Genomic DNA, 15,187 nt, shown 5'->3' on the forward strand with positions numbered 1-15,187 from the left:
GATATGAGTTGTCTGTGTTTAAATGAAGAGATCCCTATGGACTCACTAACCATTGACGCTGAACCACATAATCAAAAGAAGAAAAAATTACGCAATCTCTATGTTGTATCTTCATGCTTTTTACATTTTACAATATAGTACTGTCCATATTTTAATCTGAAGAACATTAATTATACATGTCTAGCCATGTTTTGTATGAAGTTTCCCCTTACAGTAAATGTGAACGTTGCAAAACCAGACGTATGCACACACTTGCGTCACCAAAGCCCATCTTGTGCACCAAGCCTATAAAGTACGTATCTGGGACATTCTTGGTTATCTTGTTATGTAAGGAGGACGTACTGATGTTGTAGTGAGTTGCTAATAGGATCGTAATGAAATAATGTGCATATGATGTCATATGACAATTGCCTGATGGTAAGTCATGAAATTACCAAAAATGACCAATGTAACCGTTACGTTGTGTGTTAACTGGTTTTATAGTAGAAACTGAAGTACGTTTCTAGGGAAAGAAAGGATCAAAGCTATTTGGTTTAATGCAATCTAGCCTAATCTATGTAAATAAATGATGAGACTTTAAGACTAGGTAAATACAACAAGATAACTGGGCTGATTTTGGGCTGGATGAAAATTAGTTTGTGTGTGGTGTGCTGTCTTGTCACATTGCAGCACATGAAACAACCTCACAGGATTTTTTCATCCTCATGCTTGTAGTCCATCACATTTTGCAAATTGTACAGGATTAAAAACATATTTTAGTGTTTACTCAGGCTAAGCAAACAGAGTGTCTCTGCAGAGCTGTTGCAAACAACAAGTGTGTGTGTTGGCTTATTATAACAAGCGAAACGTCTTATTAAAAAGAAATAAGAAGCCCCTATGTGCTGTTGTGCTTCAGATTGTGTTTTGATAACTCTCTCTGCAGTTTGAGGTGTCTGTGTTTGGAGATGTGATTCCTAAGAAGTCAGTCATGACTGCTCGGTTTAGCCAGCTAAACAGCTAGTTTAGATTCTAAGCTACTGTTGCTCTAAACGTAAACAAGAACTAACACTCAACAAGCCTCAACAGCCACACGCAGCCATTTTCTTTCAGTATGTTGATGTAATAAAACATAGGACAATCCATTCTACATTAATTTTTATTTAAATTTTTCACTTCTTCAGCGTCTTGTGTAGAATCCTTCATCTGCTGCTTGGCCTTTCTTTTGAAAAAGCCGGACTATAAAGAAAAAGAAAATAGAACATTATACATTAATGTAATCATGGTGTAGTGTGGGAAGGAGACACAGGAACACACAAAGGCGTTTAAGAACTGACAAACACAAGCTGACAAACTCTTCCTCGGTGGAAGAGCCCGAGGTGGAGACGGAGAGCTGAAAATCAAGAGCGACGGGGAGGATCCGGAGGGCCAAGGTGAAGCAAATGGCTTCAGCGGCCAAGGCGGGGATCCAGAGGGCCGTGGAGCAACAAAGGACTAAGCAGGAGACTGGTGAAGCCAGAGGGATGGAGGTACGAGGCAGGGTCTCGGAGGCTGGAGGTGGAGTTGAGGGATACTCCAGCCCTGGTGACGCACAGAGCTGGCTGAGACCAATGGAAACAACGGAGAGGAGAGAGGGGCCAGGTCTGCATATAATCTATTAAGTCCTTCTCCACTTGCCAGTCACCCAGCTCTCCCTCAGCCATAGTTCAGCACCTCAGCCATAGACAGTCTCATGCTGTCCACAGCTATATCTCTCGTGTGGGCTCTATTCTCAGTTCTCGCACCTGGTCTGACATCACTTGCCTTGTTTGTCTTTGGGCATTGGTTCTCAATTCCAGTTCTGGGGACGCCCTGCATGCCTTACATTTCTCCCATATTTAACACACCTGGATGAGATCAGCTCCTTAGGAGAGAGATCCATGAACTAAACAAATAAGCTGATGATCTCATTCAGGTATGTTAAATAAGGGAGACATGCAAAATGTGCAGAGCAGGGGGTCCCCAGGACAGGAATTGAGAACAACTGGGCTTGGGCATACGCTCCATGTAGCGGTTAGATGGTAGGCTGGGCACTGGGTCCAGAGGGGCTTCTATCAAGGCACCGAATTAAGGCTCTATTAAGGCCTGCGTTACAGAATGATCAGAGTGAGTTGTCCGTATATAGCTGGTGGTGTTGGCTACGAGGAGGAGCAGTCTTATATGATCCTCAAGTGATTGCTCCCCCTGGAGGAGGAGGAATTGCAGGCGAAGGAGGGGATCCATAGGGGACATAACATTTAAAAAAAAAAAAAAAAAGAACGAGGAACGAGGAGTCCTTCAATTAACATAGTCTTTAACCTTTCAAACACTCAGGAAACATAGGAAACACGGGAATACACACAAAGACGTTTAAGAACTGACAAACACTGAATGGACATAACCTTAAATACACAGACAATTATGGGACTAATGACTAGACACACCAGAACCAAATGACAATCAATATGAGGGAGAAACTGGGTCACATGGGAACAATAGAAATAGGGGAAAGAAACAGGTCCATATCCCTGACAATTAGAGATTTATGAAAAGGCTGGTATATTGCACCTTATAGAGGACGGCTGTGAGGAGTGAGATCATCAGCAGTCCTCCAATAACTCCTCCAACAACCTCCTTTAAGATGCTGGGCTCCTCATAGACCTCCACCTGAGTGTTCACCTTCACATGCACCAACAATAAAGATTTTTTTTCTTAGAAGCAAAGTCTCAATAACTCTTATGCATAGATAGTATAATGTTAAAGTAATGACACTAACATCTGGAGAATTATTATATTAGCTTTAGTGAATTATAAACATTACCTCACAAACTGGCACAGAGCTCAGTGAATCTGAGATGTGAACATATTTGTTATCATCATAATCCAGAGATGCTATACTGACCAACTGAAAAGATGCAGACCTAACCCCAATCTATAAGAATAAATGTGGGCAAATTAGAATGGCAGTAATCTCTCATTTAATAGTGTTAATAAAGGTTTCAGGTCCTGTAACTTCAGATACCTGTTTAATCCATCCAGAGCTCACATTGCTGGATATATTATAGAACTTCCTTTCATTTCTCAAGAGATTCACGTCACACCTGAAGACTGCACAAACCGCCACAGAGCAATTCTGACACACAAAAAAACTAGTTACAATGGACAAACTATTTTATCTGGACACAATTTACATTCAAATCTGATTTATTATTATTATTATTATTATTATTATTATTATTATTACTACATTTGAAATAAAAATAAAACCAAATGTAACTTACCAAGACCTTTTCCTTTTTGAGCACGTTTAGAAAACTGCTGAAGGCGGGCTGCTCGTCTCTGTCTCTGAAGCAATCTGGAATCTTTTAACAAGCAAAATATTATATAACATTTATAAATGACAGTTCACCCCAAAATATTCCTGCCTACACTTCATTCCAAACTCACTGATCTTACTTTCTTCCACAGAACAAGGAAATGCCTTGCATGACAGACAATTTAAGTATTAAATGTGCAAATTGAGACTACAAGTCATACAGACTCCAAGAATATCACCATAATATCATATCGCCATTAGACCCTAAAAGCCTTTGGTTCTTGATTCATGTGATTTACACACTTTTACCTGCAAGTTTTTATTAGTCCAGATGTTTTCAGCTCCCAGTTTTACAGGTACTCTAATGAAAACTGTTAAGTTTAGCTCTTTAAATTCATTCTTTACCTTAAACACAAAGAAAGGAAACTGACTGATACCAACACAGTTAATATTTCAGTAGATGTATGTGTAAATTATAGAATGCAGAATTTAGAAGCACCTTTACCTCCAATATTTGTTTCACTGGTTTTTCAAGATTATTCTTCCCACTAGTGAAACTGATGTAAATGCTGGAATCTGCATGTCTTTAGGAGAAACACTCAGTGAGAAAAGCAACATATCAAAAGGTCCAGAATATCTTAACTGCAATCATACTACAGCAAACAGAAGCACTGACCTCAACATGGCAACATAGATAGCATGTTTTACACTGATGTTCCTCATTTTAAACAGTTCACTGTTTTCAGAGTGATTCGTATTGCCACTGCATATGACAGAACTTTTTAGTTAGTGCTTTTGGTTTTCATGCTGATATATTTAATTTGATAGACATAGATTAACATCATACCTGGTAACAGTTGCACGGAATGTCAACTTTTGGTCAAAATTACTTTCTTTATTAATACTGTAAATAATGTCAAACACAGCCTAGAAGAAGGATGTAAGAAATGAAAAGCTTTAAAAAAACCCATTTAAATCAAGGATGTTTACAAAATACATTTTAGTTTGTGTCTAGATACAGTGCCTATATTTATGTTGTGACGAGTGTCCCGAGAAGCAATCAACATCGCCATGGAAACCAATGCAGAGCACCTGGCCGCACACATCACCAGCTGATCGGTCACAGCTGCTCCTCATTTAGAAGATAGATTTGTGTATTACATTTACATTTACATTTAGTCATTTAGCAGACGCTTTTATCCAAAGCGATGTACAAATATATATAAATTGTTTCCCGCAGGAGTATGTTTTTAACAACAATTCATTTAGTAAGTGTGTTTGGGAAGGACATTTATAGACCATAATATAAGCATGATCTTGCAAAATTTTGTTATCACTTTGGCTATTTTTGGAGCAGCCAGAGTTGTTGGCAATTCTGTTGTAAAGTCGTGCAGTGTGTAACCTGTCTCTGATCCATTGAGTAAGGTGAACACTACCCCAGACAGTCATACAGTATATAAACTACTGTGATCCAGTGACTTTGAAAATTATGCCTGAATAGTTCCACTTCAGCACAATCAAATATAATCCAGTATGTCTTTAGTCTGAACTAAGCACTACTTTTGCATAATTAAAGTCCTAGTTATTTCAGTTTTGCAGACTGTAAAATAGTCTTTGGAACATGAAAAGCAGAATTCTCCTGCCAGGCTACTTTTGAAAATAAGAACTTGTTCTTAATTATCTTGCCTTATTAAATAAACGTTATATCACATTATATCACATTTAAATAAAGGGTCATTACATTTATATGCTACGCGAAGTAGGAATAAGAGGCAAAAACCTACCTGTGTCGACCAGTTTATGTTTATACCCTTCATGACCTTACTCCGGTAAAAGAAAATGGGTTACTGTGTTTATGGTCATGACCATGTATGTTTTTAGGCTTATTAAGCACAATCAGCTAGAGAATGTCCATGTAAATGCACTTGATATTTACAAACCCCTCAGAGGCTTCAGAGACTTCAGTCAATTCCTTTACTGTATGAATGGTTAGAATTTGGTTGTGGTATTTCTGATCTCATTGCAGAGGTCTTCTATTTCCAAATAAATTTTGAACCCCAGATTTAGAGCTGTCTGTATCTATTTGTGTCTGTTCACACAGATTTACACTTACAGAGGCGTTTCCTGCGAACAGAGGTTTGTTGACCTCACAGATGGTCTTCCCTGATGAAATTTCTTGCATGCCATCTATAGAACGGCAATTCACCCTGCCCTGCAAATAGAAATTTTTTTTTTGATCATAAGTACTGTAAAATCCTTTTCTAAGCGTCTTCATGTCCCTACATAAGACAAGCATGAAATTTACGCACTTACACTACTAAACATGCTCTCCAAAATGTTAAACCATGAGCTATACTTGCTGTATTTAACCCCACATGCCATAAACATCGCCCTGTCTTACCACTCGAGGCACAGTTCTCCTGTAGGAAAGTCCGTAGGGGTAGTTGAGGATGCAGTGAGTGTTGTATGAGTTTTCTCCTCTGTTCTCTACAAACACTGTCACATTGACCTCCTGCATTACTCCAACCTCTATGTTAGCAGATCTGGACACATTTAGCCAATTTTAACCAATGACTGGCTGGGGGAGCATTCAAGATGCAGAAATGAAGAAATTTCACCTTTCACTTACCCAAAGCTGAAGTCCGTTTTGAGGTTGTCAACACAAAGGTTGTCTGATCCACAGTTCATCTCATAATCTAACTGTAATACAATAAAAAAATGCACATACTTTCTCATATACTATACATTTGGTTGCACCATTTCCACATTGTGACAATTTAGGTTTGAATATGAGTCTCTTACCATCCACAACGTAGTGTTCTTCACCCATGGTAAGAGAACAGGCTGTAAGTTCTCCATACTTTGGGAGGGCAGACCCTCAAAGGTGAACATTAATTCATTAAGCAGTGGGTTGAGATAATCCTCTGTACAAACCTGGACAAGACAAGAATTTAATAGATTAACTAAATATAAATTAAATATATTTTTCAAATTGCCAACAAACACATCAACATGCTGCTGTGAGCATGAGAAATATGCTGCTGCTGCGTCACTTGGCATACATAATTCCTGTAGCAAATCTAGACAGCTGGGGGAGATGGAGGGTTTAAGAGAATGTACGGTGCATCACAGGAAACTCGTATAGAAATATATGCAACAAAAGGAGTGATGTATGACATACCTCTATGAGGAATGGGTGGTCTTTGCACACTTCCTCTAATGTAACATTTACAGCTTCACTGAGGACACGATTTTTGGGCAAGAAGTATGCTCGGTTTCTATATCGCTTGGCATCCAGCTTTAAGGTATAGTTAATATTCACAGCCAAATCTGAAAATGTCATTGAGTACTGTATGATATGTGCATTAAAATAGTTTTTTTTAAATAACAAAAGTCTGCCGTAAAATTTGGGAAAACCTGTTATAGCATGTTTGTATCCGCTCATGTTGAAGCACACTGTCAAAGTGTTTTCCAGTGGCTTGCTGCAGTTCGTTTGACTGGTTGAGATTTTGGATGGACTGTAGGTTACTTTCACATCCAAAAACACTATGGGTCTAGATCTGTACGTTGTAGAAAATTCACATTATACACTTACAAATCATAGCAAATAACTCTGATTGGGCTCTATATGTTATTCTGTGAATTTAATAGATGTTCTCTTGTAACTATTCAGTTAATTCTATAATATAGAAGAAGTTTGTGAGCATACTGAAGTCACAGGATGTATACTGTACCTAAGAAGCAAAACTGATCCTTTTGATCCAACAGCAATGTCTGGTAAATTGTCTCCACTGTGATCTAAGGAGGACTGACTTAGAGCTTGTCCAAAAAACTGTAAATCTGAGCGTATAGACGAACCAGCAATTCTCTAAAACCACAAACAGAATAATAGAACAGAGAAATTATAAAAAAAAAAAAAAACTCAAAAAGAAGTACAATAAATTGCCAGTAAACAAAAGGGTTAAAGGTGCATCTCAAGAAACAATGCTAAGTACTAAACTAGGAAGACCTGTGAATATGTGGGATTTATTTGCTCTACTCCTCCATTGAAGACGTAGATGCTGCCCTGTCCATCCTCCTCTAAAGGAGCTCCAATCAGCACATCCCTGAAACCATCACCATTCAGATCTGCTGGACTGGCCAGAGAAGAGCCAAACCGACCCCTCTGACCTACCATTCCCATCAGGACCACAGAAAAAGTGAAAAATGGCTGCAAAAGAGAAAAACACAAGGGTATAAAGCAGGGGTCACCAAGTTCAGTCCTGGAGAGTTTAGCCCCAACCTGGTATTTTATCCTACCTGCCGAGAGTAAAAGTACACAAAAACTCTGCCTTCAGAACGAGGTTCTACATAGGTTGGTGCAGATATTAATAAAAGATCTGTTTTTGCATCAGAGTTCAGATCAACCACACAGACCTCGGCTCCAAAGTACGATCCAATCTGAGGCTGAGGAAAAGGAAAGAAAATCAAATCAAAATCAAATTCTCTGCCAACTAAACTGTAGACTCTTAGCTTAATTCATAACTGATGATCTTTCATAGTCTTTAATTTAGGTTAATTTATCATGAGTTGTCATTAGGTGACTAAACATAATTTCTGGTCCTTCAATCTATGTGTACTCGCAATTATTTCCAAGTGGTTGTTTCTGGTGTCCAATAGCAGAAATTTTACATAAGAGAACATGACAAGTAGAAAATAACATACACTGTAAATATTAATACTTACCTCAGGTGAATCCACCAACAGGTTAGTTGCATTATTTCCAATTACTGAAATCCTCACTTGCCCTTTATAGCTGTATCTTGGTGCTCCCAAAATCACAAGCTTTTTTTTAGACCTTGTTGCTATTGTCATTGAATAACCTGATGCACTCAAAAATATAGAATACACTCATTGTTACTTATTGGTCACAACATGCTTTCATTATATGTGTAAATATTGAACTTAGAATGTACTCAGAATGTTTTTGGATTCACAGGACAGTTTGATGTGTTTCTCACCTAAGTAACTATCTTGCTCATTTCCCACTTGGAAGTCTGACAAATGACCATTGTGATAGTGTTCCTGATATCCACCCTTTCCCTGGAAAGCTCCCACAGAACTCACGATCAGGCTTACCTAAACAAAGAGATTTGAATCAGTTTGTTTCCTTTCATTTTACACCTTTACATTTTATAACATGATGTCTGGTTGTCTAAAGCACTTAAGAAAACTTTTAGTGGTAATTTGTTTATAGTTACTGTATATCTAAGAATTAGCTTAAGGAGTTTGTTGCCATATCATTTTGATAACAACAACAGTAATAAAAAGTGTTTTTCAAATGCTTTGTGTACTGAGTTACATTGGATTTAAACACTGCACTAAATCCATCCTGAGCAAACTCCATTGTAGCAGAATCGCCAGTGGACTGGACACCTGAAAGAATACATAGGAAAAGTGCAAAGAATAAAAGAAGCAATGTAATAATATCTGTGAATTTGTTATTTTTGACTGTCAAATTTATCTTTTATTTTTTCCTTCTTCTACACCGCCTACATTTGTAAATTTACCTTCAATAGCAATGTTTTCTTCCAGTTGTTCTCGAATGCTGTCCAATGCGTCAAAGTCAGTCACATTAAACACATGTTTAGCAACAGGAGCAGACGCTAAAACATGTAACTGCTGCTTTGCATGGGAATCGTCAAAAGCTTCACCAATCTTTAAGAGACAAGACAAGTCATTTTTAGCTGTAAAGATTAAGGTTAAAAAATCATTTTTTTGATGAATTCATGCAAATACAAATTTTTTTATTAAACTCTGAAATTGTAAACACTGTACTAGTCACTGTATATCAGGGCTGTCCAGAGGGCAGGTGTCCAACAGAGTTTAGCTCTAACTTGCCTCAACACACCTGCATAGAAGTTTCTAACATGCCTAGTAAGAGTTTGATTCAGGCTTCAGGTGTGTTTGATTAGCTTTGGAGCTAAACTCTGCCGTACAGTTTTTAAAAAACGTTTGAACTTAAAAAAAGACCCAAAACACACATATATAGTTATTATAAAAGTATTTAAAACTAAATCAATGGAAAAAAATTGCTCAAAAGAGTAATAATACTTTTAATAATAATTTTTGTGTTTTTGTGTTTGCATCCTTTTTGAAGCTTGAGTCGAAGAAAACACAGATCTTACGCCAATAGCAAAACGGATAATATTCTTCTTTTCCGCCTTTTCCACAGCACCTCTGAGATTAGGTTCATCATTTGATCTACCATCAGTAATAACAATTAGGATTTTAATTGCTGATTGCCTTGCCCCTCCTTCAGTAATGAAGAGCTCATCCCTGTTCGGTGGAAATAAGAAATGCATCATACATAGTGTTGAGAACAGCTATTAGTCATGTACCGGTACAACTTTAAAGGTGTTGCACTTTCAAGAAATATTTTATTTAAAAATGAAAATTGGCTGAAACTTTACTCTGCCTTAGATGAGTTTCTAGTCAACAGATCTAGAGAAATGGGTGCCGTCAGAATGAGAGACCAAACAGCTGATAAAAACATCACAATAATCCACAGCACTCCAGTCCATAAATCCATAAACATCTGGAGAGGACAAAAGAACTAATCTAGCATTAAGAAGTTTTTAACTAAAATACAAGTCCATAATAGCTCTTCCTCCAGTGAAGAATATCTCCTTTCATGTCTTGCAACAATATCCAGCCGTACATTTGTTTAGAGCTGTTTTGTCTAGTCAGCAGTGCTTGATCTGTGCAGATTCCTCTGCGGATTACAGGAGCAATCATTCATTTGAATAGAGAACTAATTTCAACCAACAGCAACATTTTTACAGTTACATTTGTTTCTTACAAGCACACAGGTTTCTTCTTCTTAGGATGTTAACTGATGGACTGGAGTGATGTGGATTACTTTGATGTTTTTATCAGCTGTTTAGACTGAGCAAGAGACACATTTCTACAAATCTCATCTACATCTCTGATGGCATCGAGGTTTTCAGCAAATTTTCATTTTTGGGTGAACTATTACATTAATGTGCTACAAAATCAATTAGAAATGTCAGATTTGGATCAAATAAAACAATGTTTCAACTAATACATTTTGAATCGGAAGATTCAGATATTAGATAGTGATAACATTAGCTGTGACGTACACAAGTCTATTAATAGCCTTTGCAGTGTAGGTAAATCCTTTTTGCTGTTCTATATCCCCTATTCTTTTCCTCCATGAATCAATGTCATTGGCTGCTTCAAACTTGGAGTGAACTTCAAAACCAGTGGAAAACTGTGCAACAGCAAACTATATGAAAAGAAAACATAGGTCTGTGAATTACACATCGGTCAAACATCCTGATTCGGCCTAAATTGGTAATAGATGTAAAGTGAACCACACATTTTGACTTGTAAAAATTGGCTTTATGGAGTCATACCTGAGAATTGCAGTTGGAAAAACTCTGAATTATTGTCATGACAAAGGTTTTCATTTTAACAAAGTCTACGTCTTCTACACTGCCAGAGCCATCCATTAGAAAAGTCATGTCTATTTCTAGAGGGCAGCCTGTGAAGGAGGAGTTTAGGAAAACATAATGATTAGGTTAGACATATTATTAGTTCATCAAACAGCAATACAAAGAGAAATCTATATGTAATTCTTAATTTCACTTACTTCTCAAAGCACTTGGTATAGGTGCACTCACTGCATCGTTCCCGCTGATGATAAAGCACATACCATTGAGGGTTGTAAGTACTTTGCAGTCCTTAGGAATGGTTGGACCACAAACCTGAAGGTTATTTTACCGAAAAACATGTCTAACATTGTATCAACATTGTATGTCACTTTCACTGTTCAGAAAAAGCAATATATAAAATTCATTTTGTGCTTAAATATAAATACAAGAATCCTGGTTTTAAATTATGCAATCAGTGCAATATTAAGTTCAACATTAGCATAAAGCATCTGTATATGCATTGATTAGTGTGTCAGAACGAACATAAACTCACCACTGAATTTGAAGATAGTGCATCTTTAGTCATAGACAGTCCAAGAGACATGTTAACAGCTTCAGAAGGAACTGTCATTGTTTTAAAATTGGTTAGATTTCACATGTGAAAACAGACTTGTTTTTATTTGTTATTATATAAAGGCTAAATACCATTAATTGTGACGGGCAGGCAAGTTTCCTCTGAAATGGCACAGCTATAAACCTGTCCTCTTGTGTTATGGCTGTTTTGTGCTAAGGGATCACTCACAAGCAAACTATGGAAATGGAAATGAAAACATGTTAGGATTCGAGTGTATATTATATGAATTGTATTGTGTGATGTGTAATTAAATAGTAAAATGTCCCATATCCAGTCCATTGTATGCTGGCAAACGTCAGACACAAATCATTTTGATGATTGTTCACACAGGCATTTCATGTATACAAAACACTGTTGAATAAATAAACAATATATATATATATGTATATTTTTAACAACTAATTTTTTCCCTCACCTAAATGTATCTCTTTGTATCACTCTATAGCCAAAGCTAACAGCATTTTTTCTTGTGAAGTATTTCCAGGTCACAGGATCGATGTTGAATGTCAGTACTGACGGAAGTCCTAGATGATGAAAATTGTGCCCATTATAACACAAACACACATACAATATATGTTGATGCTGCCCCATTGTTAAAATCCTTAATGTGACAGATTAATAAAACAGTTCTGTGCAGAACCTAATCTCTGTTTCAGGAACTGTTTGAGGAACTACTCTCTGCCTTTAGCAGCAAAGAGGTGCTGTGACCTGCCATTTCTCTAATGAAGGAGAAAAAAGACTCAGTCCGCTTTTAGCTGAATATTACTGTAATAATTTTCTTTAAATATGGAGTATTCACAAAAGTGGACCAACTGCGAGGTACAAGCCTTGCTGAGAATTTTCTCCAGTGAGGAAATCCAAAGAGGATTTGTGTTGTCAAAGCATAACAGCGAAGTGTACAGGAACATCTCAGCACAGCTGCAGGAGCTCGGGATCCAGCACTCAGTCAAGCAGTGTCGGGAGAAGCTTAAGAAACTTAAACAAGACTACAAGAAGATTAGAGACCACAACAGCCTAAATAGTTCTGACCAACGGACAGGTAAATGGTATGCATCCATGGACGCAGTCCTCGGCCACAAACCAGCAAATGTGGAAAGCAAAGATGCAGAGGCCAGTGATAGCAGCACATCTGTTAAAGGCAAGTCACTTTTAAACAAAGCTTTACATATGATAAATATAGCAACGTTTGTTATGTACTAGATAAGCATTGGTACAAAGTTAGCCTAACCAACTTTACATTGCCAACATAACTCTGTGAAGTTTGTAAAGTGTGCTGTTAAAATGGTTATATGTAGTACAATTAGTGCAATATCGGCGATGTGTGAGTTTAAGTAAGACCAAATTGTTAAGTGCAGATATGTCTTCATGCTAGGAAAGAGGAAAAGAAGAGGCACACTTGTTATGCTGGCACTGAAGGAAATGAGGGAGCTGGAGGAGGCCAGGAGGAAGGAGGCCAATGCTGCAGTGGATCATTTCTTACAGAAGCAGTCAGAGCGAGAGTCGAGAGAAGCTGCGGTGCGGGCGAGAGAACTGTCTGAGGAACGAGCAGAAGCTGCAGAGGCCAGACGACAACAGGCTGCCTTTCAGAAGAGGTTTTTGGACCTCTTTGAAAAGTTTGTTGAGACAAAACAAGCCTCTGTCCCGCCTACACTGGACTGAAACCTAACTGCCAATAATACAGGATTTGATCAAGTTATACAGAGGTTTTCACACTTTCTATGAAAATGACTCCGAAAATATGATTAATCACAGTTTTCAAGTTCAATCACTTTAGGTGCAATAATATTCCAGCAGGAGCTACTTTTTAATAAACACCATATTACATTGATTGTTTGATCATCATTGAATTACTTTGTGGAAAAAAACAGAAAGAGATCATCTGAGTTATCAAATGTCAGAGTAAAGAGGAAGAGAGGTGACTCATAAGGAAGTTGCCAAACCGGTGCAATGGGGTAATGGTTTCTACTCTAGTAACAGTAACATAATTTTTTACTGAGAATAATCCATGGGGCAATATATACTTTCTAATCATGAATTTCAAGCTGTGAATACAAAATAAAGTGCTGCTACCTTTGAATAATTGACAAAAAATGGAAGAATGAAATTCAATGGAAAAGATACCTCAGTCAGTGCACCTGTAATAACTTGTGCTGGATAATAAAGTCTTTACATTTTAGGAAATTCTAGGCATTGTTTTTGTGTTTTTCTAAAGGCATGCACTGGATATCTTTTTTATTACCAATGAAAAGGTTTGCTACCCTGTCACCCCCATCGTAAAGATAAATAATGAGCTCACTCAAGACCCTGCTGTACAGAATTGTTTGACAGCAACACAATAAAATAGATAATTATATATAACTACTGATAGCAATATGAAAATTACAATTACAGTGACCAACAGTGATTATAATATTACAATGTGCTTGAAGTGGTTAAAAGGTAAAATAATAACATGATTTTGAACAAACAAAAACATTGATTGAGTGACTTACGACCTAACATGTTATCTATTTATGTGTAATAAAACCTTCATTAATTTTTTCACAAAAAACAAACCTGACTAACGCAAGTTTTATTATTAAAAATGATCAAAGCATAAATGGCTTGGCAGTAGATGGCTTCAAAGTCTTTGACCACTTCCTAGCAGTTTTCACTTATATCCTTTTTATTATTGATGATCGCATTATTTTTCATATTCATGTGCTCACATATAAAATTGTGACATTCTGCGTCTTCATAATCCATGTTTTTGATGGGGAGATTCTGGGCTCATTCAAGAGATGCATAATAGCACCCCTGAGTGTATAGCAGTAAAAACACAAAGAGCCATAAACTCTCATTTTTAGTGGGTAAATATCATTAAAATTAATATTAACCTACACTTTTGTCATGGTTTACCATTAAACTGATAACGGTTAGTCAATAATAAGTACAAATTTAATGAAAAGTGCTACATTGTTATGATCTTACCACAAAACAGGTACAAAAAGAGGCAGAAATCCCAATCCATGATCATATCTTCGTCAGAGGCAGAGGTGAAAAGAAAGGTATGAATTTCCTATTGTTTAAAAAAAATAAGACAGAACAAGTTTTTATTGAGAATGATGCAAAAGTCAGTACACTGACACAACGGATCTGAACGACTAAGCAAAATGAGACAGATATAATCAAAGGCCACGGTGAACCAGGAAATGAAAAAACTTCTAGAAATTGTTTGAATGTAATATAATTGTGTAACTGCATGACTGAGACTGCAGTGTTGCTTGTAATTATGCAACAGTTTAACAAACAAGAGGTTAATACAGAACAGGGCTGTAACCACCATATACATTAGAAATGACCAAATTTAGACAAAAAAGTGTTGTTACTTCAAAAACATGTTTGTCTCGATCGCCAGCTGGAGTGCCTGTGAACGCCAGTATAGGACAGATTCATTTATTTAAATCATTTCAAATATCAGTAAACGTCCCCGATCCTTACTCACGCATCTTCCCGTGATGAAGTGTGATGCCTGAGATGAAGTCTGCCCGTCGCTGTCGGTCTGCCAGAGTCACGTTTCATCTCATCTGATCCTCCAGAGCAATGTCACGTCTGCACCGATCTGCCAAAGTCACATAACCTCTCAGAGCCGCATTGCGTCTACACTGATCATCCAGAGCCATGGCACAAGATGTCTGCCAACCCAGAGCCACAGCAACAGTCTTCATCCACCACGGATGTCACCACGGAGAGAGTTCTGTGCATATTCTGCCCAGGGTAGATACTGGCTCCAGCTAACTTGGTGACAGTAGGCCCGGATCTTACGTT

At 37.4% G+C, this 15,187-nt stretch overlaps 1 protein-coding gene across 4 annotated transcripts; it reads right to left on the reverse strand.

The window, feature by feature from the left end:
• Positions 1-1,117: 1,117 nt before the first annotated feature.
• On the reverse strand, positions 1,118-14,514 carry LOC122333369 (integrin alpha-X-like). 4 transcript variants are annotated; one of them, XM_043230942.1, is made up of 30 exons: positions 14,351-14,514; positions 11,796-11,904; positions 11,452-11,555; positions 11,300-11,370; positions 10,965-11,079; positions 10,729-10,856; positions 10,453-10,598; positions 9,478-9,628; positions 8,860-9,007; positions 8,652-8,725; positions 8,311-8,428; positions 8,036-8,172; positions 7,610-7,756; positions 7,320-7,520; positions 7,045-7,178; positions 6,728-6,870; positions 6,492-6,640; positions 6,113-6,244; positions 5,940-6,010; positions 5,712-5,853; positions 5,424-5,522; positions 4,158-4,237; positions 3,987-4,073; positions 3,816-3,894; positions 3,620-3,715; positions 3,276-3,356; positions 3,017-3,127; positions 2,816-2,926; positions 2,563-2,673; positions 1,118-1,215 (listed from the first exon to the last, which is right to left on the reverse strand). In XM_043230942.1, the coding sequence occupies exons 1-30, from the start codon at positions 14,394-14,396 to the stop codon at positions 1,129-1,131; spliced, it is 3,408 nt and encodes a 1,135-aa protein (XP_043086877.1). In that variant the 5' UTR covers positions 14,397-14,514; the 3' UTR covers positions 1,118-1,128. The 4 variants fall into 4 exon arrangements, with proteins under 4 accessions (XP_043086877.1, XP_043086876.1, XP_043086878.1 ...); XM_043230941.1 differs by having other exon boundaries at positions 6,492-6,870; XM_043230943.1 differs by lacking the exon at positions 3,620-3,715 and having other exon boundaries at positions 6,492-6,870.
• Positions 14,515-15,187: the final 673 nt, after the last annotated feature.

Source organism: Puntigrus tetrazona, unplaced genomic scaffold (assembly GCF_018831695.1).
Source record: "Puntigrus tetrazona isolate hp1 unplaced genomic scaffold, ASM1883169v1 S000000270, whole genome shotgun sequence".
Classification (NCBI taxonomy): Eukaryota; Metazoa; Chordata; class Actinopteri; order Cypriniformes; family Cyprinidae; genus Puntigrus; species Puntigrus tetrazona.

Bases quoted from the DNA above. Each gene is read 5' to 3' on its own strand.
- LOC122333369 (XM_043230941.1), bottom strand. From the start codon at position 14,396: ATGATCATGGATTGGGATTTCTGCCTCTTTTTGTACCTGTTTTGTG. The intron at 8,726-8,859 runs GTAAATTTACAA...GTATTCTTTCAG, and splicing joins AGAAAACATTGCTATTGAAG to GTGTCCAGTCCACTGGCGAT. The intron at 6,871-7,044 runs GTACAGTATACA...TACAACGTACAG, and splicing joins GGATCAGTTTTGCTTCTTAG to ATCTAGACCCATAGTGTTTT.